The 26,136-nt window shown below is 38.3% G+C and overlaps 1 protein-coding gene and 1 long non-coding RNA gene across 4 annotated transcripts in view; one reads left to right on the top strand and one right to left on the bottom strand.

Moving 5' to 3' along the window:
* The window catches only part of LOC112160526 (synaptosomal-associated protein 25-A), a 45,851-nt gene that overhangs the window by 19,341 nt on the left and 374 nt on the right, over positions 1-26,136 (bottom strand). For both annotated transcript variants that reach the window (XM_024295127.2, XM_024295126.2), the window contains exons 2-3: positions 9,613-9,717; positions 8,952-8,993 (exon numbers count right to left, since the gene is read on the bottom strand). In XM_024295127.2, coding sequence (XP_024150895.1) covers positions 8,952-8,993; positions 9,613-9,684 — 114 coding nt within the window. In that variant the 5' untranslated portion in view covers positions 9,685-9,717. The remainder of the gene's footprint in view (positions 1-8,951; positions 8,994-9,612; positions 9,718-26,136) is intronic.
* LOC112160527 lies at positions 13,885-25,544 on the top strand. Of its 2 annotated transcripts, none has more exons than XR_004947650.1 (4): positions 13,885-14,119; positions 19,015-19,344; positions 20,867-20,943; positions 25,280-25,544. It is a non-coding gene; the product is annotated as an uncharacterized LOC112160527 (long non-coding RNA). The 2 variants fall into 2 exon arrangements; XR_004947649.1 differs by having other exon boundaries at positions 25,272-25,544.

The raw sequence follows: 26,136 nt of genomic DNA, 5'->3' as shown, positions 1-26,136 counted from the left end.
TCATACTTCATGATACATTTAGTCATTCATTTCATTAAGTCCTTTGAGGTGGCAGCTTGAGCCACAATAGAACTGCAAGACACACCTGCGCTCTCTTTAAGATGCATGACCCTCTATGTGCCCAGACAACCCCAAAACTTGCGGCGATTTGACCCGTGAGTAAGGCTTTAAAAGCAGTTCATTCCCGAAAGATCACAGGAAGACACCAAGATCTGAGAGCTTCAGCTGTAATAATACCTTCATTGTGTTTGACTTTATCATTTGTTTCTGGAGCTTAAACTTTAGGACAAACATGTCTCTGCAGACCGTTAAGGTCAAACACTGGTATTTTGGCCTCATTTGTCCCAATGCTTTTTTTCAGGTGCAGGTTTCTGAAGCTCCTTTATTCTTCCATTTTCACTTCAGATAAAGAGTTTCATAAAATAAAAAAAACCTGCTTCTATTGGAACATTTACCCAGATGTTTAGCTAATAATACTTAGGGTTTATTCAGACTGAAAAAAATCATTTCATCTGGATCGAGTCCTATGTTTGTTTTGTATTCAGACTGTTAACAGTGGCCTTTCCTGTTTCGAACCAAAGCTTGTAAAGAAAACCACATGACTAAAGATCTCCTCAGTCATTGGCCGGGGGTTGAGAGGGCGGGGCAAAGCAACAAGAGGCAGAAATTGTGGAATCCTTGTCGGGATAGTTCACTTATTCAAACTTTATACTTCACAGCTATGAAATACGTGTTTAGGACAAAGATTGCTGGGACAACAGTGTGAAAAGCAATGTGTATCATGTTAAAAGTTGTTTTAATGAACCTGCATTCATCCAACCACATTTCAATGAGTTGTTGGGTCTCATCGTTGTGGTGTTATGGGATTGTTTTTAAGAGAATTTTATTCAAAAGCTTTTAGAATTTTGTCACAGTGCTGCGTAATGAGACGCAGAAAAGCATGTAAGAAGTTTTCAGTGGAGTTAAAATAAATGTTCTGACCCTTTTTCCTGTCTGATAAAACGAGAATCATTGCTTTACATTTGTCTGCAGGTCATCGGTTGATTCATTTCAGAGAAAATATTCACTAAATGGCCGATCCTGCTCAGATTCCTCGGCTAAAACACATAAAAAAGGAATCTTCTGTTTCTTTCAGCTGCTCTTGGTAGATCCTCTTCTCTGCACCATCTTCTCTGACATCAGCGCTCTTCATGCCCTCAGTACAACATTCATAAATCTCCTCTTTGTTCCTCCTCTAAGCCTCCTGGCTGGCAGATCGAAGCGCAGCATCTTTTTACCCATAAGTTCTCCATGTCAAACCGGCTTTGTCCGAATTCTCTCACTATTCTGAGCACTACATAGGGAGTTTGACAACTTTTTGGGGTGCTCGATTCTACAAATAAGAAAATACAAGGACCTGCATAACTTCATGATCTATGACAATAGCATTTTTTACATTTGAAATCCCCTTCTTTGCTATAGAATATTGGCTGAGCAGAGGTGCAGTCAGTTAGCGCATCTGCTTATAACCGATTCAAGCCCCAGCTGGAAAGTCCAAATTTATCACCCTTCAGAGGACGCCAAATTCAATGTTTGTCTAGGGCGCCATACAGCCCAGTCTGCTTGTCACACCTCCACCTGTTGCAACTTGCTTGCCCCGCCTCTTTACCTTTGTTCCCCTCTCTTTTATTCCTCCTGGACAAATTACCCCAAAATAGCAAATAAAAACTGCACAAATGAAAGGTTTCAGTTTGATTTGCAAATGTAAAACAAACAAATGTGGACTGTAGCGTATAACACACCACAGAGAGCAAGTCACACAAAGCAAACTAAACAAGTCTCTGATAGATATTACAGTCGGCGGGCCGCTCGCCTCACGCACCACTTATTTTTGATCAAAGTGTGCGCTGACCTTCCAGAAGGAGTGATAGGAATCAGACGTTAGTGCCACTCAAACGGGCCGAAATAAAAGCTCGGCCTGTGGCCTTCGATCCGTATCGGAGGGGAAATGAAACCGCTGCTTTTCTGCGTGACTGAAAATCTAATTAGAAAGAGGATGGTTTTCTGATGTGTGCGCGGTGGAAAAATAAACGAGCGGCCGGGACTTCCACGAGTGCGAGGACTGCAGGTAAATAGAAATTGCAGGAGAGCCGCTTGTTTACCCAGAAGGAATGATGGGAAATCACGGACATGTGTGGGCAGCTTCGGAGCAGCAGGACAGGAAAGCTGAGCGCGCCAGCTGGCAAAGTCTGACGTGGTGACATCAGCCATTAATGTGTGGACGTTTACACACACACATGTGCACACACACACACACAACCAGGCAGGTCGTTTTCACACTGTTGCTGTTTTTCACCTGCTGCTTTTCACCTAAATCCCACTCAAACAATCCTAAATTGGATTTTTTTAGGATATGAGTAAATAAAGTAAATGATTTATGAACTTGACTAAAGAGAACATACAATCCTCTTTAACTAAAAACCCCCAGTCTCTGGTATAAAATTTAAGGTGATGGCTTACCCTTACAAGACAAGGACTAATGTTTAAATAAAAAGTTTGATTTTTACATCCTCACATTCTTTAATGTTTTGAAAATAATTATTTAAAAAAAAAAAAAAAACTACAACAGGCATTATAATGTCCATTGTTAAAAAAAACGTCTTAAAATGCTTTATAAGGTAGATTTCTGACACAGAATGAGACTCTGCTCTGGTGGTGTTTTTTTATTTTGCTTTCAGTTTTGCTTTTATCATTGTTATTATTTTACATATATATTTATATGTTATTATTTTACTTTTTAATTGCTTTAAACCTTAAGTTGCTGTTTTATTGTTGTGAGTCTTTAATGTACTTGTTTGACACTAAACCCAGGAAAGCGGCTAAACTAATGATAATTTGATTTTGATTCTCCAAAAGGTTCAGAATTTCATTTTTTGGAAACCCATCCAGAAATAAAGCTTCCTAAAACAATCCACGTCTTTCATCTTCGAACAGGGCTCCGATAAACAGACAACTTTGGTAGTTTTTCTCATAAATTTACGACTTTTATCTCCTAAATTTACATGTTTTAAAGCCATAAATCTACGACTTTAAGACACCTAAAGTTACTAATTTAAAATAAGTAAATTTACGGGAACAAAAGTCAGAAATTTAGCATCTCACTTTTAAAGTCAGCAACTTTATTCTTGTAATTTAACATTTATGACATTTGTCTCATAAATGTACAACTTTAAAGTCAGAATTAAAAAAATGCCTACAAAGTGCCCCAATACTTAAACCTTAAAGGGTTAGTAATGGGGTTGTGGGTCATTTTCGGTGTTAACTGTATTTCGCCTTATATTTACCATTTCCAAATGTTTTGGCGTGTTTTGAGCAAGAAATATTGAAATAAAACGGCATTTTTGAGGCCAAATTTGGCAAACCTGTCTCTTCCGGGTCAAAAGCTCCGTTTTGGTCACGTGGTGCGTGTGACGTCAGAGGGGTCAATATAGCAAGATGGCTTCTCCTTTGCGTGACGGAGCTAGCGATAGCAGCAATATTTCCAGGTCCACAATTCTGTCTTCAGACTCAGATTGTGGAAACATTTGTTCTAAAAGTTACGCTGATTCAGAGGCGCCGGGTGTTTGTGGTTTGAGGACTGTAAAGCCCTATCAATTTGAGCCGGCAGCGCGGAAAGTAAGAGCTCACTATTTGGCAATGACGCTGAGAATGCCGATGAAACTGAAAGCTGTCCGTTTATCAGAGCCATGCTCGAAGCTGGAAGACGTGGAGCATCTTGTGAAGCTTTATTTACAGATCGGAACCTTTTGGCGACTCTAAATCAAATCATCAATGACGCTGACTATCCGGGTCGGTAATGCAGAGTTTCATATGCAAAATAAAGAGCTTAGAGACATGTTTGCAGGACCGTCCGCCACTTTATCATTATTTATTCACTTATTTAATCGCTTTATTCTCATACCCAGAAGCTCTTTCACCACCTTACTGCATGTCTCTGATATGCGCAGAAAAAAATGAGAATGTAAACAGTCCTCCGCCCCGTTCTCCACATGAATCGTCCCGTTTCAACACACAACAACAACATGGGATGCAGAGATCCCGCAAGCCACCATCAATGATTAATAAACTGCAAATCAAAGAAACTTCCAAACATGTGCAATGTTTTAAACATTCAGTTTACCTGTTGAAATCAGAAGCTTTTCACACTTTAGTCGGTCTGATTCTGCTCACAGTGTTCATTCACAATAGGCTCATTTCGATTGTAAATCTCGTAAATTTACGACTTTAAAAATCATAATTTTATTATTATTTTTTTTTGGTGGCCCTAATACTCCGTCGGACCATAACACCGACGTTTATAGAATTCAACTTTGCAGCAGCGCACCCACATACATGTATCTGTTGACAAGCCCGGGTCCGCCTGCATTCTGCTGCTGGCGCTGTCTCACCCATGTGACGTCAACGCGTCACGTGACCCAAATCGAGCCGTTTCCGAAGCAGGGCGAAATGCGAGTGTGATTTGTCGTTTAATTTGTCAAATTTTACAAAAACCTGCGTTTGTCAAAGGTTATTATTTGTTATTTTTGATACATTAGAACATATGGAATATATCTGGATACTTATTTTAGCTTTGTCCCAGGGCATTACTAACACTTTAAGTTGCCTTAAGGGTGGAAAGCTCCACCCTTGTTTGATATTTTATTTTAGCGCCGCTACTGTTACCTTGGGGCTAAAAGCTTGCGAGGGTGTGCGGAAACAGAGATCTGAGCAACCATGAGAGGAAGGGGTGGAGTTTCCAACTGTGTGCGCCCCCAACTCATAGGCGAATTTCTAATGAGCCAATGCCAGAAAATATATCTTATAAACCACACAGATTTTTTTATTTTGGCTAAAAATGACATAATCATGATTAAAAGACCACTAAAACACTGTTACAATACATTAAAATGTAGTTGGAGTGGGACTTTAAGACTTTTTTTTTGCAACAGAGGGTCTTAAACAGATGACTTTTTGTCAAAATGACCCCTGAAATTTCCAAAACTGCATCAGTCAGGAACATCCCACCTCCATGTGACAGAAAATCAGGAGAAAATACTTCCTTCTTTCCCTTTTGTCGCCATTTTTTTTTTCACTGATTTTTTTTTGTGTGTCCTAACTACTCAGTCTGTCGCAGCCCAGTGAGACACAGCTGTGTTGAAAAAAATAAAAAGTCTGCTCCATTTTTAGTTTATTGATTGATTACTCACCTCCTATTGTCCTTTAAATCCACCCACATCCAGCTAGTTTTACTGTAGGTCTTATTTTTCTTTGGTTTCCTGTCAGCTTCCTCGCTCTTGTCTTTTAATTCTTGTATTGACTTTTTATGGACAAAAGTTCTTTTTGGTTTTATTTTTATTTTTTTACCCTAATGTTTTTAACAGCTTTAAACCTGAGAGAAAACAAAGAAATTCCTGAAAAAAAACACACATTTCCACTTGTCTACATTGCTATAAACCTGATAAAAGCCTCATATTTTCTGGGCAGTTTTGCAGCGGGTCACACGAGAACAGCATATCACATTTACATGTGTCATCTGCGCCTGTGCTGTCCTACAATGGCAACAAATGCAGACGATGTGAGAGCGGGAATTTGAGCCTGATGTCCTTCAGATTCCTCTCAGTCTCCTCGCATCTTTCACACCCCCCACCCATCCTCCATCTCTTTGCTGCTCATCTCATTTTCTTTTTATCAACATCCATCACACCCACATTTTCTCACGTTTCTTCCACCCAGCAGGCTTTTCATTCCTGCTCCAACAGAGACGGCGGTAAAGATTAACGGTTTTCACAGAAGCCTTCATAAATGTGGATCTTTATCGACAGAGCAATTTCTTAAAAGGTGATATTAATTCTCTTATTTTCAATAAAGAAATAAAAAATCTAATCTCTTTACTGCTGTCATTTTACACATATTAAAAGAGTCTAAATAATGTCCCTTCATCTAAATAGTTTCCAAAATCTAATAAAGTAAAATGCTTGATAAAAAAATGAAGCGGCTAAGCCTGCGTGCCTTATGGTGATAATATAATCTTTGTGGAGTCTGTTAACTGACTCAGAGAAAGACAATATAAGACGTTGCAGCGTTTAATATTTCTAGTTTAGGTGAAGAGACCGGATCTTTATTTTGAGGAACAGGCTCAATGCCTCATCAGCTCGTCCGCAAAAAGCTGAAAGTGTTTTGGCTTAAAAAGTGCTGCGATAAAGTCCCACGTTCTATTGTAAAATCGTTCCCAGCAGTGTTTTAATCGTGATTATGCAGTTTTACTCAGAATCAAAAAGCCTGTGTCATCAGAAAATCTCATCTGGGTTGTGGACAGGAGTTGGCTCTACTAATTTTCCCATCAGCCCTTTGTTTACCTGTTTAGCGCCTCTCACAAGCCCAAGCTAACATTAGCGTAGCAAAAAAAGTAAACAATATCAGAGCTAAATATACAGGCGTACAGTTTTGAGCCAGATGGAAGCTCAGATGAGGAAAATGGCGACGTTCGTGCATATATATATAGCAGTGAGTGCGTCACAAACCTGAGCTTTTTCAAACATCTGGTTTTCATCAGCTCCTGATCCAACTTGATTCAAATAAAGAAATACTCAGAAAGCAGTTTTAATCTTGAATTATTTTATAAATGTCCTTCATTATGACAAAAATGCTTCAAGACCATATTAAAACTATATTTTCATTAGAGCAGGTCTTTACGTTCCCACTGGGCTTGGACACATCTATTAAAGATCTAAATTGTGGCTGTTTTGACGTTTACAGCTATAGATCTCCATTATATATTCAATAGCTATGAATGCATAAAGGTCTATTTCACATTGCAGTTCAAACCTCTGCCAGACAACTGCTCCAACAACAGTGTGTTCCCATCATGCCTTGTGCATAGTAGTCATCCTTTTTCACAAAGAATGGTATAACCAGATCAAAATCTGCAAAAATATTTGTCCTCAAGAAACATCCAGTAAGTAAAAAGGAGTAGAGAATGTATTGTGGCTATGAGACCCTTGTGGAACTGAAAAATAATAAAAAAAACGTCTGAATGTACTGTATATTGTTAATTGACATGTAAATTAGATCAAATAGATACAGTTCATTAAATTTCTATCTACACATTTTTTAAAATCAAATAAAATAAGACAGAATAATTCAGAAGATCCATTAATGGTGATTTTGTGAGCTTTAGAGGCCATCCTTCAAACCTTTGTCAATGAAGACAGTTTTAATCCTACAAAATCCTCAATACTGAGGGATGATCTAAAGTTAGAGTATACTTGTTCAAGTGTATATATGTATTTAGCACACTGTTTCTAGACTATCATCAGCAAATAGGTGAAAGGAAACAGTTTTTCAGGATGGAGCCCAGAAGAAGGAGATACAGGGAAAACAAATGGAACCCAGAAAAACAGTGGAGCAATTGTATCAGCAGCGAAAAAATGCGTTCTTCTTCTAGCGCTTTGTAGTGATATTTTTTAATTTAAAGAGCCACTCTGATAAATAAAAAAAAGTTTTTTTGTCTTTTTATCATGTTCTTGAAGCATTTTCCTCATAGTAGAGGACTTAATATAAAATAATTTATTATCAAAACTGCATTTCTGAAAATGTCTTAATTCAAATTGCATTAGATCAGAAAACTGGATGCTTGAAAAACTCCGACTAATGACACAGACACTGAATAGGACATGGCAAAGTGTCCCCCCCCCTGCGTGAACCCTACCTGACGCTTAGGTGTGCGAGACATGATGAGCTTTCATCACTCGTGCTGCGATTCTGGCTCCAAACAGTACAACTGGATTGATCCAATATTGCTCGTCGTTATTTTTGCACCGCTAATGTTAGCTTGAGGCTATAAGCGCAAACTGAGCTCTCAGTGACGGGGAGGGGGGTAACAGTCCCGCCCACAACCCAAATTTGGATTTTTACGGAGCTACTGCCACTGTGCATGAAATATGTCTTAGAAAATGACAAAAAGACTTTTTGATTTTGGCTAAAAGCTTCATAATCATAATGAAAAGATCTTTGGGAATGATTTTACAATTGAAAATATATGTTTGGAGTGGGACTTTAAGGGTATTTACTGTTTCAAATGACTTTGACAGGTTGCCTAAAGCAGATTCCCTTATCTGTTAAAGAACAAAATGATTTGTTTTTGATTTCTGAGGATTTAAAACATCTCCTGCTGCGTCTTTCTTTTATCTGCACTCTAACAAACCTGAGGACATTTTACAAACACTTGGTACAGAAACGTGGCATTCTGCTGGCATTATCTTCAAAGGTCAGGCCATTGTTCGGGTCAGCCACAGGTCTCCCCGTGCCCCTCATGGTTGATCTCATTATGGGTTGGTGGCTCATCCGGGGGCTGCAGAGGAGCTACACGCAAGTTTATGCATCTGCCTAAAATCTGACAGGAAGTGAAGATAGCTGCACTTAAAGTGGGTCGCTGATGCGAGTGCCTGTGAAACTGTTGACGGGGAAAAGGTAATGCTGAGAATTAAAGGGAACTTCAGAGTCAACAAGATTCTTATTGATAAAAGTCAAAAAGAGGCAGCATAAAGATTTGTTTTAAGCGACAATAGGAGGCAGTCCTGCAGCAGATGGTGCCATCTACACGGATCTGTGATCTCAATCATCATCGAGACTGAATGGGATCAGAAAAAAGACGGAGCATTGATGTGTGGGTCGTAAAAGAATGTGTAAAAACCCATCTGTGCAGATTTATATACTTCTGTTTAATGAAGTTTGCTTTATGGGCATATTTTGGAAAGTTTGGCTCTAATTCTGAAACTTCTGCAGAAGTAAAGGGCAGTGTGTGTGTGTGTGTGTGATAATGAAGTCAGCAAAGGCAAACACCCAGAGTAATCAGAATTTGATCCAGGATTGAGCTCATTCGCCGTCTTTTCGGCCTCTAAACAAGATGCTTGTCACTGAATTATTAGACTCACCTCCTCCACCATCGCCAGCATGCGCCGGGTGCTCTCCAGAGACTGCAGACAGAAAGCAAATCATCAGCTGACAGCTCAGAGGGAAACAGGTTCAGATTTACAGGCACTTATCACAAGGACGGCTCAGTCCAACGGGAACTCACAACATTCTGAGAACACAGGTTTCACAACGAGCGCGGATTATTTCTGACTTCTGGTTCTGAATCTATTCTATTCCTGTTACAGTCTTTCTCCTATCACACCGCGCCTGTCGTCCATCTCTCCCTCTCCCGGCATCCTGTCCTCATGAATTTTTAATGAGCCCATTTTGGTTGCTCTATTATTCTGCTGCTCACTGAATTATCTGCTCTTCCGAGCTCCTCTCGACTCATTAAAGAGGCCAAAGTTCTTGGTTATCCAAAAATGAAAAGCGCAGTCTTAATGAAAGACCGTTTTAAAGAGGAGGGTAGCGAAGTGAAAAGGTGGTGGTGGGGGGGTAGCTGCTGCATTTGAGGAGAAATGTCACAGGAGAACGTCCTGTTCAGCTCCGCACTTTGTTGAGTGTCTGTCCATCCACAGTAAGGTTAACATCTCTTTATGAACTCTTTCTAGTAGGGTGGGGGTAATTACAGGGGGCAACACAAGCTAAAACATTGAGTTACCACGGTGAAAGCCGGCGTACCTCATCTGCGATTTGGTCCGCCCGCGTCTGCAGGTCGGCCAACTCGTTACGCATGTCCGCTTCATCCGCCATGATGACTGTCGACTCTGACCGGGATCAAAACAGCTGTCAGAGAAAAAAAAAAACAAGAGAAAGTTTTGGTAAGTGTGGTAGGAGAACCAGCAACCCTCCAAATGGAGAACAACTCTTAGAAATCACATTTAAAGAAGACCTAAAGTGTGACAACAGTTTGGGTAAAATGCAAAGAAACCACTGACTGTATTAGAGAACTGGACTTAGTGACCCCTCCCACAGGAAGTACCTGCTGGCTCCACAAAGCTAAAATCCCATAGACTTTTATAGTGAAATAAACAGCTCTTTTTCAAGCATTCTGTTTGACAGAATAAACATTCTTCCTCTGATCTTAACATTTTCTTGCCAGTCCTAATCTGATGCCTCAATAAAAGTATGTGGTCTCACGTCAAACACTCAAAATCAGATCAAGTGGGAGGGGTGTGGCTTTCCAACAAGGTCACTTGGACCAATCACTGCTCATAGACATCATTTGGTCCCAACCATTAACTGCATAAAAGAGAACTGGACAGAGTGGGCGTGATGTCATGCATATATGCTGTGTCTGAATTCCCACCCAAATAGTAATGGTATAGCGTTTTACTACCTCCATTGAAGAAGGTAGAAGGTAGCACTTTAAAGTCACAGACCCATTCGCCCGTTCACTCACACATTCACACGCTGGTGGCGGTTCCGTCGCTAAACACTGGCGCCAATCTTCCACCAGAGGCAATGTGGGGTTCAGTGTCCTGCCCAAGGACACTTGGACACTTGAGCGAATAAAGTGGGAATTGAACCTGCAATCTTTCCATCAGGAGTCGTCCGCTCTACTGCTCTCACAGCCGCCCCACTACTAATCCCTAACTACTAAAAAACTATATAGTATGGGACTATCTATTCTAGTGCCCTGGATTCTAAAAGCAATTCGGACACCATGCTCACTACTTAATTTTAGTTATTTTAAAGGCCAAATTTGACATCACCGATGTCACAAAGTGAAAATCAAATCAATACGAACATTTCACAACATTTATTTATTAATCCACTGTGTTCTGGTGGTGAAAATGTTAATAGTTTATTTAAAAAATTACATTTAAAAGCATTTTTGGCAATGCATTGTGGTCTATATTTCATATAACTCAGTCCAGTTTGAGTCAATGGTTTCAACATGGCAGCCTCCGTATCACAAAAATATGAGTGAATTGACTTAATTTGGTTGGAGCTAGAAATAAACGGTTTCCTATTAGTGACGCCACGCTCACTTGGTCCAGTTCTCAAATACAGCCATTGATGATCCACAGTTACACACTAACAGACATCAGAAATCCTTATTGTGGACACCATGACTCCTGCATAACAGGTTGGATTAGTCAGAGAAACTCTGTGAGAGGAAGGAGGTAAACTTCGCCTTGAGGAGCAGGACTGAGGCGCTGGTCTATTTTAAACCACTCTAACGCTCGGCTAGAAAGTGTGGAGGTATGCTCCATGAAAAATGCATGCGCTTGTTGCTCTGCGGACAGACTGTCGCATCCAGCTGCTGCGAACGCAACATCCCTCCGCCTGAACTATTCAGATTTAAATGAAGCAGATAATCTAATCCGGTCCAATCAGAGCTCATTTGTGCATCTTTTTATTTCAATTGCACCAATCATGGCAGATCCTCCATCGCAGATTGCCGCTGATACAAATTTAACCAGCCAGCAGCTTTCAGCTCAGAATCATTAAAGCTTTATGTGATCTAATTTCCTACAACATGCAGAGGCTGCTGCCATTTGGAGCCAGCCGGGTTCTGTGCTGGATGATGGGGTTTACTGCACACAGAGAAGGTTTGAGATGAAAATAGAACACCAGAGGCTCCTAACATCCTGGCAGAACAGCAAAAATGAGTTAATTTGGTTTTAGTATCACATCTCGTTTCCAGATGAATTTTTGTGACGGTGAAGGCCTCTGAGGTGAGCAGGCAGAGCTTAACGAAGGCCGTCGTTCTGTTTGACCTCCTGTCGGTCTCTGACTCCGCCCTCTGCAGCCGACACGGCGGTTAATAATTGAACATGTGCCGGGAAAAAACATGGAGGGAAGGAAGGGAGGGGCAGATTTGCTTCTCATGCGAGTGTTTTTTGTCTTTGGGAACTCTGAAATATTTATGCTGACATTTTAGCAGATGCAGAGCTGCACACGAGGATTTTATAGGTAAATTCTAAACATCTGAGCAGCTGCTGGACGGTCCACAGGATCTGGACCTCACTTCATACACGTGTTGACCATTGACTGTGTTTGAGAGCTGGACTGAGTGACCCCCCCCCCCCTCATTCCAAACAGGAAGTACCTGCTGGTTCCAAGAAGCTGACACCTATAGACTTCTTCAGAAAAATAAACCGTTATTATTCAGTTATTGTATTTGTCAGAAAGACCATCCTTGCTCTGATGCCTTTTTAAAAACATTTTCTTGATTATCCAAATTTATTTTTTTACTATATTTTTACTGTAGTGCACAGTTTTAAAGCTATAAACTAGCCAATCAGATGTCTCAATTAAAGTAGGTGGTCTTTTGTCCAACGTTCGAAGCATTTGTTTGACAGATTCTCTTGCTTTCATGTGGACGGAGCGTGGACTTCCATCAAGCTCACTCCTGATTGGCCAGAGAAGTTGCCATAGAAACAGATGTAGACAAACTTAGAACAATCACTGCTAGCTCATGACGTCTGTCTCTAATAATGACTTCACTTCATTGGAGAACTTTCTATAGGCGATGTGACACTCACTCAGTCCAGTTCTCATATACAGTACAGTTAATCTGTTGACATGTTTTGTTGTCCATGGCAACCATATAAAAAGAAGAACCTGACCTCGCCATCACCCTTTTTTCTCCCTTCGTTTATATGTCTCCACGCTCATCTTTCCAAGGATCTGCTGTGATATCGACCTGCCTTTGATTGCTGGGGTCTTTGCAGCTGAGCTGCTTCCCCTTCGCTCACCTGCAGCTCTGATTCATTTCCTGTCATTCTGCGGGAAGTCGCTCTTTCTGTTCTCCTTTCTCTGCTCCCTTCATCTAAATCTTGGTATAGTCTGAACCTTCAACAATTTACTGAAAATCTCAGTTTTCTAGCTTTTTATTGTAGTGCAAAATAATATTTATGAGGTTTTTGTATGAACTGAAGTTTAGTGTAAAAACCCAATGGTTAGAATTTTTTCAATCTTTATTTATTTAATCATTTCTATCGCACTTTACAACACCTACAAGGTGCCAAAGTGCTTTGCAAAAAAGAAAAAGGAAAAATAAAAAGTAAGTTTAGAACAAAAAAACAACAAATCACAAAAGGGTGTGAAATTAGTAAAAACAGATGCAACATTAATTAAGCTAAATTATAACATTACCTTTGATTATGCAAGTGTGAAAGCCGTAAGGTGAATGTGGCCGCTGAAGATGATAGCTTAAAATGGTTTAGCACTTTTGTTAATGCTTAAGTAGTTGAAGAAGTTGAACTTTGCTCAAGATAAAATCTTAAATAAGTACCTAAAAATGTTTGCCTATAATGACAAAGCTTAACGATAAGTCAAAGTGCCAAGATATCACATATGATTTAAGAAACGCCTGGAATATTTATTTATTGTTAATGGAATGGCCCTTGAGATGCAACATCTCACTTTCAAAGGAAATTGGCTAAACAAGCAAGAATAATGCAAATTCTATGGGTAAATGACAAAATTAAATTAAAAACTGCAAATGTATATATAATATATAAATGATCTCTTTTGCTAAAATGTTCGCAAAATTCCAAATAAGTAAAAAAAACTCAAAAGATGCCAAATGAGCTATATGTCATATGAGCTATATTTATAGCTATATGACAAATTAGCCTAAAGAAACTATACACATGACTAATTTACTCAAACCAGCTAGCATTTTGCTAAAATGTTAGCTAAATTCCAAAAAAGACTAAAAAACCTCAGTAGATGCTTAATAAGCATAGACAGTATAATAAATGGACATAACAAACCTCTCCGCTCTCGTGTTCCAAATAGGAAGTACCTGCTGGTTGCAAGAAGGCCAAAGTTCACTTCACTCAGTGATTTTTTTTTGTCAGAATGATCATTCCTTCTCTAATACATTCTTTTTAATATCTCCTTTCTAATCCTATTTTTCAAAATATATATATTTTTTATTGCAAGTAATTCAAGTTATAAATGGACCAATCAGATGCCTCAGTAAAAGCACGTGGTGTCCGCTGGCCACACCTCAAACGTTTGATTGGCAGCTTCTCCAATCAACTTTCTATGGAAGGGGTGTGGACTTCAAACAAGCCAGAACAAGTTCACTCATAATTGTTGACTGTAGTTCCTCTGAAAACGTGAGCCAGACCGACTCAAACCAATCACTGTCCACAGGTTACAAAATGGCGACACACTATCAGGAAGTGACGGAAAAGACTCTAGCCGGACTTTGCGAGGGCTGGAGGTAAGGCATTTTCTTTGGTTGACGTCAACATCTTGTTTTGTGCTACTAAGCCAAATGAGCTAGCATAGCGATAAAACAATACTATAAAAACTATAAAAAATGGCTAATTAGTAAAAAAAAACTAGCATATTGTGAAATATCAGCTAAATATCAAATTAGCGTAAAAAAAATCCCAGTAGATGCTAAAATATTAGCCAAATAAACTACCAAATAAACTAGCATAATGCTAAAACAACAGCTAAATACCTAACTAACAAAAAATATCTTAAAACGACTAATTAAGCCAAAACAGCTAGCATATAGCTAAAAAAAATAGCTAAATGGCAAGTTAACCTAAAAAACTCAGTAGATTCCAATTTAGTCAACACAGTCAGCATATTGCTAAAATATTAGCTAAATGTCAAATTAGATCAAAACAAACAGTAGATGCCAAATTAGACAAAACAAATGAGTTATATATGTTAGAAACGTTACGCTAGCCGTTTACTGTTGTCTAGGATACGTAAAAAGCAACACCATATTAGATAGGCAGTAAACAAAGAGACACGGCTTAGCATGCACAGTAAAATGATCATAAAATGGTTACATTTAGTACAATTTTAGAAGAGAAAAACTCTGATCATCACAAACATAAGAGCCAGGTTGTGGTGTTAATGTTTTTGTACAAAATGCAACAGCTGAACGATATTTCAAAGTTCTCCATGAATAAAAACATTGAAACAACTAGAAAAATCTTGTAAACCAGGGGTGTCGAACTGTAGGCCTCAAGGACCGACGTCCTGCTGGTTTTCCAGAAACCCTGCCTTATCTGCTGCTGATTACCTGGATCAGGTGTGTTTGGCCAATAAAAGAGCTTCAATGGTGGATTGATAGGAAAACATGTGGGATACCGGCCCCTTAAGGCCTGGAGTTTGACACCTGTGTTGTAAACAAAAACAAATGACTGAAAACTAACTCAGTGGTCTAGTTCTAGAGTGTCCACCCCGAGACTGAAAGGTCATGGATTCAAATTCCCTCGAGTCATACCAAAGACTCCAAAAATGGGACCCAGTGCCTCCATACTTGCCAGATAGCATTACAGGGTTGGATTCGGGAGTTAAACCACCAAATTATTCTTGATTGCGGCTGTGTCTGCAGGTCACCACTCCCCCAGTAGATGAGTAAAATACAGAGAACAAATTTCACACACAGGAGTGATACTCATCCAGGAGGTCATGAAGAAGGCAGAAGAAGGTGTAAAAAAGAGCTAAGCTCACTTGACTCAGTGAAGGTCAGAGTTCAGGAAAATCAGTAAGAAACTTCGGGACAAAAATGGACCCAAACACAAAAAAAGAAAAAGAAACAACACAACAACTTGCCTCATATTTGACAGATATATCTAGATTTTCTAACAAACTTTTGGACAAAACACTGTGGCTAGATGAAAAAAAAAAACAAAATGACTAAACAAATATTAAATTAGTCGTAGACTAATTTAAAAGTTGACATAGTCGTGACTAATCGACTAATCATGGCAGCTCTACTGGTGGAGAAGGTCTGCGGTCTGCATCTACAATCTGGACTTGTTTTTGGTTGATGAAACCTTGAACAAGTTCGCCTGTAAGTGGTTGAAAAACAAAAGAAAAGATTCTATTTTATGATTTATATTTGTCTATGATTCTATTTTTATAATTTTAGGATTGCAAATTGTCCCTGGGAGGGATCAATAAAGTATCTTTATCTTATCTTATTTCAGCCTACATTTAATGCTAGAAAACCTCTGAATTCACAGAATCCAGTAAAACAAAAATGAATAAAAAAGTCCCTAAAAGAGATCAAAAATACTCAATTCAAAGGCCTTAAATATCCTTCCTTATGTGTTTCCTACTAACCTCCATCTAACCATGGACTGTATAAGAGAACTGGACCGACTGAGCGTGATGTCATCATGTGGAAGCCAGATGTCATCACTGATTGGTCCAAATCAGAGAATGGTTATTCTGACGAATAGAATGACATTAATGGCTGTTTTTTTCTCAATATAAGTCTATGGGATTTTGGCTTTTGGCGGGTACTTCCTGTTTGGAAGGGTCACTCAGTCCAGTTCTCATATAAAGTCAGTGCATCTTACTACTAAAACACACCTGATCCAGGTAATGAGCTACAGGAAGAGCTTTGTTTCAGAAAAACAAACAAGTTGCCGGTCCCTGAGGCCCCTAACAGGACTAGAAGCACATCTGCCCAGAACAGCCCCAGTACTATTTATGGTAACCCCTAGTATCCAATGTCATCTGAGAACATAGACAGTCTAATGTGGACACAAGCATGAAAGTTTTTTTTTTCAATTTGAAGCTTTAGTGAGACAGAGGTTTCATTCACACCCGTCTTTCCTTCGTCCTTCAGTCCATCCTTCTATCTGAAGGTCACGTCCTCTTTAGCATGTAGCCCACACACACGTGTGTGCACGGGAGGCTCCACCCCCTCCCCCACCTGCAGCCCGTCACTCGTCTTGACTGACAGCTGCTGTGAGGCCTGAACTGCCGGGCTCAGCCCACGGAGAGATTAAAGTCAGCGGGGAAAGAGGATTTGGCTTCCATCGTTTCCTCCACTTCCTCTGACGCTTTCTTTGTCTCCCTCCGTTTTCCACGTTCTCTCCGTCTACAAAAACATCTCCAGGAATGATGACAATCATACTGCTTTAATGGTTCATTTAGCTCCCACTTAACACAACAGAAACTCCAGGATAACTGAACAAGCTTCATGTGAAAAAAAAACACTCAAAGGGCAGTGCTGAATTATTGATAGAAATATGACGAGCTTTAATTCTGAAAGGTAAAAACAGGATGAGGAAACCTCGGCATGACCTTCATCAGAACAGCACGCTGAAGGACTCTGCTGCTGCTGGAGGCTCATTCTTCAAGAGCATAAAGACGACCGCTAACACCACCATCTGAATGGGTGTGGCTTCTTTTCTCTGTTTTAAATACAGGACAGCTATGAAAATCAACAAAATAAAGCGATTATCTGGGTTCTATACCACTCTTTAATTCTTAAGATTCATATTTCTGAGTCTTTATAATTATAAAACCTTCTATAATGCAGCTTTGTTGTCCAAGAAGTCAAGAAAATGGATTTATTACTTATTGTAAGAAACTGGAAAAGTCCCCACAAGCCTCAACATGAGGACTGGATTAAACTCAAGAAAGAGACCGTTTCCTTTGAAAGTTTAATTGCTAATATAAATAATATTCAGGGTTTAACAGGCCAAATATCAAACTTTTGTAGTTTATCCTCTGTCTTTATTGTGGGGAAAAAATCCAAAATAATAAAAACTTTACTAATAAAAAGAAAGGGGGTTTATTTAAATAGACCACTAAAGTAAATGAAATGAGATGTTACAGTCGGAGTGAACCTGCCTGACATTTAATCAGCTGACGGTTCAAAAAGACATCAAAATGTGGTAAACAACATGTGTGGCCTCGTGCTTCATAATCTGGTTAAAGCAAAAAAACTAATAATCCTAAAAACTGTGGAGGAATAAAGTTCCTAGAAAGTTCCTAGACTTTTATGCAGACATGGCAATATTTAATTATTCATTTATGGGCTTCCTTCAGTGTCTTACTTTTGTTTTCCACTTTTTTCTCTTTTATACTGAAAAAATTTTAATTGGGGAAATCAATCAGTGTTGTTATTTCCCTTTAAGGACAAATATTTCTTTATTTACCAATAGAAAAGCACCATGAATTAGTGGGTAAAAGCGCCTTGTAAATGAGATACAGTTGTGATCATTAGATATAATACATTTTGCCATTTAATTACAATGAGTTAGTCAGGTGGTCATACTTTTTAAAAACAGTGAAAATTTGTTTAGGTACAGCTTTAGAAAATATATTGTGACAAGTATTGTATTGTGAACCGGGTATCACAATACATATTGTATCGCCAGACTCTTGCAAACACACATCCCTACTGTACAGCCCCTCATTCTCCCAACCTAATATTAGCAGTGCAACAAAAATGGTGAAAAATATTTAAGTCATCCAGCCGTACAGTTTTGAGCCAGATGCCAGCTCGGTCGAGTTACTAAACCAAGACGTTCATGAATCTATTCGTCTGCAAGTGGATCCATCAGCAGGGAACTTGTGGTTTTGTCACAGCCCAGCTTATTATGCAACAAATGCAATCTTTTTCAAATGTCTTTTTTTTATGTCTGCTCCTGATTCACATTAATTTGATTTAAGAAATACCCAGAAATTCAATTTTGATCTTAGTTTTATTTCTATACATCTTCCATCATCAGTGAAATTATAATCAGATTGTTAACATGGATTCTCAAACAGAGAAGCTCCAACAATTGTTCTGCCTCTCCTGGAGGACGTTTCAGTTTGGCCACTAGGTGGCAATCATGATATAGCATTACACTATTCCAGAAGAAGAAAGTATGAGCAGAAAACAGTTTTAGACCACAAATGGTTACTTCCCTGTGAGTATATAAAGATGTTAATTTATTCAGCAATGTATGTTTAGGTCAACCGAGTGTTAGCCATCCAATGGAAAATTCCATTATACGTTAGCATCAAGCTAGCAGACTTTAGCAAAATATATTAGATTAGTCTGTACTTTTATGGATCAATTATTGATCTATTAAGCTTTGATTGATTTCATTAACCTAGCCCTATGTAAAACAAAGTTTACAGAAAAATCTGCGCAAAGAGGGTCAGTTCAAAGTTCAACCAATCCCCTTTTCTGCTGTGCTTCTCTTAAATCTGTCAAAGTACTTTATTGGCTTTAAAATGATTGAAATTTCCGTACATGAATCATTGAAGAGCAGTCCAATTGTCTGAAGATCTTTTTGTGGAAATGTGGGTGGAAGCAAAGCCAGAAAATAAATAAATGAAGCTTTTTTTCCCACTTAGAACCAGAATCTTCCTCGTTTTGTGATGAATGGTTTCTCCAACCAGCTGCCATGAATCCAGCTGCATGCTCACTTCAGATAAACAACATTTGAGGAGGAAGTAGGACGCCGGCGAGCGGCGGCGGCGGCGGCGGCGGCGGCGGCGGCTGCACTCAGTGTCACAGTCGGGGAATTCAGGTCAGCTGGGCTCTTGTTCGGCTGCATGTTTCTTGCAGGCTTACGCTCAACCTAAATGTGATGTTTTTCTTTTTTTTAGGATAACTGCTGCAGTTTTACTTTTCATTCATCCACAGATTTATTTCTGCAGATTCATTCCAGTGGGGGGTGAGGGGTAGGAAATAAGCTTTACTATTCTTGCTCCTCATCTGCATGTGAGTAAGAATAAATCTGATTTTCTGGAGTTTTATTGGCTTTCTGGATTGTTGCATCCTGCAGGAATACAGGAAGTGAGCTGAAAACGATATAAAGCTTTTGTTGATGTTCCTAAATGTCGTTTATGGAGGACGTCTTTGGGAAGCATTACAATTTTTGAATTATTCTAGATCTTTAAGAATTTAGTACATAGAGTTATTAAAAAAAAACATATTCTAGTCTCTAAAGATTGAAAGTGATGCTGACTTCACATCATAATACATTTAAAAGTCTACATTTTGAATTTGTGGCTCTTTTACATCTTTTTCACTCATCCATGAATGTTTCCGTAGCAACGCCAGTGTTTTTTAATGGTTTTGTATAGATTTTATTTTTAAAAATAGATGTTTCTCTTTAAATTAATTGTAGCAAATTGATTTTATTCACAAAGTCCAGTTATTGAAGGCTCAAAGAACGATTGAGAGACCCACTTTATGAAAATGTGAATTTATGTCCTTCCAAGTTCTGATGTAATCCCGTTCCTTGAGGTGTCCCGCAGGGCTTTGTCACCTACACATGCAAGTGCTTCTGTTAGAATTAGTCTTTAGTTCTGCAGCAGCTGCTGAAGCCAAACGCATGGAGATAAATGTAGTACAAAGAAGAAGGAAGTGAAGGAGAGCACACTGAGAGACTGCTGCAAAAACACGAGAGCAGAGACGGTTTGATGGTCTGGTTTTCAAAGAGCTCAAAGTTCTTTTAGATTTGCCAACAAGCCTAACTGGTCAGAAATTGTTTAGTTCATCCTGACTTCTCTCTTCTCTCTTTGGGCCTTTTATGACTCTATTCTCCATCAAATCGAATTTACTATTAAAAAATTGTTTCAAAATGAGATCAATCAATAATTGTTTTTTGGAAAATACCATTTGGATTAAGAGGCGATTATAGGTTTACTCTATTATAACACAAAAACGAAAAGTCTATCACAGCAAACAACACACAGCAGGAAATGATTAATCTATCATTACAGTCCAATGTGTGGAAACACTTTGAATTTAGCAAAGACATGTGACCATACAGCTGACATCACATTTTGGATTTTATTCCCAGTGGTTCATACTCCTTAACTGGGATCATGTGACTGCAGAGGGTTAACTCAAGTATGAGCTCAGGTCTTGAGAGGTTAATGTCACGTGTGAAAGTTTTGATGAAAATTTACACATTTTTATAAAAATATATATTTTTTGTTTTTAAGATATTTAAGATTTTTGTTTTATATATTTGGTATTGGGTATTTATATTGACGTTTTTCAATTTCTTTATTACAATTTTAAGAGATTTTGTTGCTTGATTTTTTTGTTTTTTTATATATTGGTGTATTTTACCTAATTTTTTTCTTTTCTTTTATGTTATTTTTTATTTTTATGCTTATATTTACTACAAAAAAAGTTATTTATTTGAAAAAAAATTGCTATACAATGAAAGTATTTTTTGCTTACATGTAGGTACTATTGGTTCAATAATCGTCGTTTCGGCTCCGTCCTTCAGTCACAAAAGAGAACGTCAGTAAAAACACACACAGGTGAGTTTCAGGGGGAAATGTCCATTATTAGACTAACACAGAGTGGCACAGACCTTCAGGCGACTTAGAATTGCCAATTAACCTTCATGAATGTCTTTGGACTCGTGGAGCAGAAAGTCCACCCAGATGAGGAGCGACTGATGTTCACTCACCGAACATGTTTCAGCGTCATACGGATTTTCAGAGGGGAGGGAGCTCCATTCTGTTGCTTCAGTCAAACAATTTCATCTAAAAAGGTTCACAAAAATATAATAATAACAAGCAAGCTGTTCAGTCTTTAATTTAATTAATATTTCTGACCTTTTCGTTCTTCTTTTCTAAACGAAAGGCTTTTATTGAAAGAACCTTTAAAAGCAAAAGACGCACAAATGAAGGGTCTACATTCAAATACAACACAGATTTAATTTAAAAAATATATATTTTCAACCTGAATTCACATAATTTCCTCACTTTAGTCACTGAGAATCAGGGTTTCAAATAAAAAGGCCTTAAAAAGAACACGTTTTGTTCTAAAGTGGATGAACTGCTTTGTTTTAATCCAAATTTGAAAGTGTCAAAGACAAAAATGTGTTTTTAAAACAAGCAATGAAAATGTTTTGTTTTAGTCTTAAATCTTTGGCAGGTTTAGGAGTCATCAAGATCTGGTGGTTTTATGGTTGATTCTAAAACTTACACATTAATTTCATCCCTAAATTTGACATTTTACAGACATTACTGCAGTAATAAATACATTAATTTAATAAAATACATGTATTTTATTATAATTTCTCCTTCAGTACAGTTTTGTTCCTCACATCTATGCTTACTTGTTTAACTCTGTAAAGTTTTTTTTAAAATGTTCATCACAAAAATGTTTGAATTTTATTTGTTGAAATCTTTTCAAAAGTCTCCCTTGAACAGCTGATAATGATTAAGATCAATTCTGAAAACTTAGTCTACCTGAAATCTACATTTTATTTTCCTTTTTTGCTCCAAATTCCTCTGTGAATAAAAAACTTAACTTAAGGCAGAAGTTTAATCATTAAAAGATATAATTTCCCCACAATTTTTATATTTTCTTTTTTAGTGATTCCAGTGTCAATAAACACTGATGTGAAATGTCCATATTGGAGGCAAAAAAAGGAAAATAATAAAACCCTGCATTTCTTTCCTGCTTCACAAAGAAAGCTGCTGAAAATCAACTGAAAAACTTTAAATATTAAATGTAGCTTTTGTAAAATTATTTATCTTCCAGAATATATGAGATTCTCCGATCAGTAAGAGAGAAGTCTGAAGTCTGCACTTTAGTGTCTTACCCAGAGATGTTTTCAAAGGATTAGTCAGCAAATTGCCTCAAAAAGAACCTCTGAACATGACAAAGCAAAAAACCTTAAAATACGACACAACAAGAAACCTCCAAATATAACAAAACAAGAAATCTCCAAACATGACAAAACAAAAAACTTCTAAACCTGACAAAGCAAATAAAAATAAAAATAAAAAAAAACCTCTAAACGTAAAAGAAGCAAAAAAAAACTCCAAATATGACAAAACAAAAATAAACCTTCAAACATGACAAAACAAAAACCTCCAAAGACCAAAGATGATAAAGCAGAAAAAACGTCAAGCATGACAAAACAAAAACAAAAAAAGAAAACTAAACACAACCAGAAAAAAAACTAAAATTAAGAAAACAAAAACCTCCAAACATGACAAAGCAAAAATAAAACATCCAAACATGACAGAACATAAATACTTTAAAGATGAAGAGAAAAACCCTCTAACATGAGAAAACCAAAAACCCTCTAACACGAGTAAATAAAAATAAATCAAAAACAAAAAGAGGTCGCAGCGCTGCAGAGTTACAGACCAAGAGCCTCAAAACCTGAGAGTTTGATCTGTCTCAGAAATCAGCTGTGATGGCCGATGATGGAGCGTGGAGGAACAGAAACATATTCCACACACAACAAAACTTATTCTGACATAAATATAATCATACAAAGACATGGTTTAATTATATTTTCTTACTGTTTTCTTTTTGTTTTATCAACCTGCTGGACGTTCAGTTTGTATGCAGTGTTGTTTAACTGAGAAATTATTTTAAGATGCTTTATAAATTAAGAGTCAGTGGTTTGCTGACCCTAAACCAACATGAATTTACAGCAGTTTCAGTTAAAGAAAATAATGAATAACATATTTGAAACTTTCAGTAAAGTAACCGAGAGAAAAATGTGCTGTTTTCAGCTTCAGTTATTTATATCTTTTGAAGAAGCGGTTAAAATTACACAATCAATGACTGCAAAATGAAACTTTATAAATTATTTTTTCAACAAATTATCTTTTTTTTTTTAAAAGAGAAAGATTTTAAATAAAAAAAACAGCATTTCTGTGCAGAAGAAGTCGAATGTGCATCAATGTGATTCAAATGTTATGTAAAGATAACAGAAACCAGCATGTTTCTGGATTACTTATAGAGTGTACAGCTGTCTGTGTGCACGTGCACATGCACACACACACACACAGAGCAGAGATGCTGGACGCTGAACACTTATCCTGGCGTCATAGAGGTTATTGTTGAGATGGAGAGCCTGCTATAACTCAGTTATGGAGACACAAACATCCCATGCAAACACACAAACACACACTGACGTGCTCCTGCGTACACTAATGGCTTCTACTGTTGCTTCCAGCCCTGCTGGACTTTTCTTAGAGGGTTGAGCAGAATCAGATGCACTTGAAGGCTCTGGACGGTTAACTGCTCTCCTACTTTAGAAACATTTTCCTCCACAAACTCATCACCACAAACGGTAGATCCACGCCACAGAGACGCAGCGGCATTCCTGCAACATTTTCCTGTCGTACAAACCTAAAGAAGGCTGCACACACACCGCTGACCCCATTAGATGCAACAACCAAGATCTGACCTGGGCATGAAGAAAGCCTGAGGCCTGAGCTATTCATGCCGCTGTCTGCCTCACCGCTAATGAAGCGGGTTTGCACCAGCATCCAGGAGACGTATCAAGTCCAGGGTTCACCAGCGTATGCATCCCTTACTATAGGCAGATTTAATAAAAAGCACATGTTTGTGGAAAAGAAATGTGCACAAAGTAGCGATTTGTAAGAAAGAAAAGCAGAAAATTGAACAAAAAACATACAATTATGTTTAAAAAAAAAACGCTTGTTTTAAAGGGAAAAACCCAAACAAGGTACCCTTAGGTTAAAGTGGCTAAAAAAATGATTTTTTTAAAACAAAAATTCAAGTTTAGAGTAAAAAAATATAATATCTGTCGCACAATTTTCTAGAATATCCAAAACAAGTCCAATAGTGAAGAATTAAGTCGATATGAAATAAAAAAAACAAATCTGAGTGACATTGTTCAAATCAAGCAAATAAATGCAACTTGAAACAGTATTTGTTGTTTAAAAAATAGATCAATAAATGATCAGAATGAGACTAAAAATACTCTTAATATATTTAGATATCTGACATTATCTGTAACAATAATGCAGTTTCTAAAAGCTGAGAGTTTTCACAGGTTTTTCAGAGAAAACTCTCAGTCCAGGACGGACGCAAGTGTCAAGGAACCAGTTGACTTCCTGCCAAGAGCAACGCCTGCTGTGACAATATGGCCCCGCCGCATTAAAACGCTCCCTACGGAGAGGCAGGAGGGACACACGCAGGCAAATCTGCTGTGGAAAATCACCAAGGAAAACACAGGACCTTTTAATTAGATCTTTTTCTAAGAAACGTATATACATTTCTGCGCAAATAATGCAACCAAAAAGTCTCCACCCTTAAACCGCAAACGGCAATACTGAAGGCAAAGAAGCAGATTCACATGGACGGAAATGAAAACCTTGTCATTCAGATGAGGAGAAAGTTTAAAACTTAACAAGTTTTTCCAAATAATAATCAATTATAAATAAATATATTTTAAAAATACAAAAATAAATGCCCAGAGCTGCCAGTTTGTGCTGAACTCGTCACAGTAAAAGCAGACGGAGATGTGTTGGCAGGCAGGCAGACATGACAGTGTGGGATGTACAGGAGATTCAAGCAATCATTTGAGGCCTGCAGGGATAATCACTGCAAAGCCCCACTGTCCCATTCAGTGAGGATAAAACCCACTGGATTAATCTGCAGGCCTGTGCAACACACACACACACACACACACTTACATAACACACAGACCCATCTCCTTCCCTTTTCTGTCACTTTTCCACTTTTTTCCAACTCCTCATCACTTTTTCCCCTTTTCCTCACATGATTATAACCGACAGGACTATAAAAAAACAGATAATGTCATGGTTTATTTATTATTGATCTGGAGTTTTTTATTTTAATTCAGCCTTCCAGGTAGAAAGGAGCGTTTCAGTGGAGCGGACCCCCCCCCGAAGGAATCACATTACTCCAGCTGATCGATAAGAGGGAACGGAGGCTCACTTACAGCCGGATGAAGCTCATCACGTGCAGAAGAGGAGAGCAGCTCGCCAAACACAAAAACTGCAAATGTTTCCACATGGAACCGACACAAAGCAACAACTTGGCATAAAAACAACTATATAAATGTCTAGATTTATCAGACTCTTTTTAGATCCTGAAGCCTTTTCTGATTCGTTTCAGATTCTGTGATGCTTTTTTCATCATTCAAGCCTCATAAGAGAGCAACAAAAAAACTGTGATTTCCACGTCCTGATGAAGTGTCTGCTCTCCATGGAGGCTGTGGAAATTTCTCACCTTTTTGTTATGAGGCAGTGACAGCAGGGGGACAAATAACGTTTCACAAATGGCTGAAAAACTCTTTTACAAGTGTCTATATTGAGCATTTCTGCTCAAACATCTGATGTTTTCTAACAAAAAAGTGGAACATTTAGGCGCAAATTAACTAGTTTTTGTTGTAAATGGTGACTAATGTTTGTCAAATTACTTTAGTGCTCTGATTACAAGAGGAAAGCATCGTGTTTTCCTGGTTTCAGCTTAAATCTGACGGGTAAAAAGCGTGTCTTCTCTGGGTTCAGAGCGCCTGCGCAGCAGCGGAGCTGTCCGCGGTGCTGAAGCTCCATCCCTGCCGGCGGGACTCTCGCCTTCAGACCGGGCAGCTTTTAATCCGGTTCCAAACTCAACACGGACTCTCAAACCCAGGAACGAGTGAAAGCGGGAACGGAAACCGCCTTCAATCTCAGCCACTTCGAGTTCTCAAGCTGGACTTTGAT

The sequence above is a fragment of the Oryzias melastigma genome, linkage group LG3 (assembly GCF_002922805.2).
Source record: "Oryzias melastigma strain HK-1 linkage group LG3, ASM292280v2, whole genome shotgun sequence".
Taxonomy (NCBI): domain Eukaryota; kingdom Metazoa; phylum Chordata; class Actinopteri; order Beloniformes; family Adrianichthyidae; genus Oryzias; species Oryzias melastigma.
Note: the sequence above shows the minus strand (reverse complement) of the source record. Positions and strands in the feature narration are given on the sequence as shown.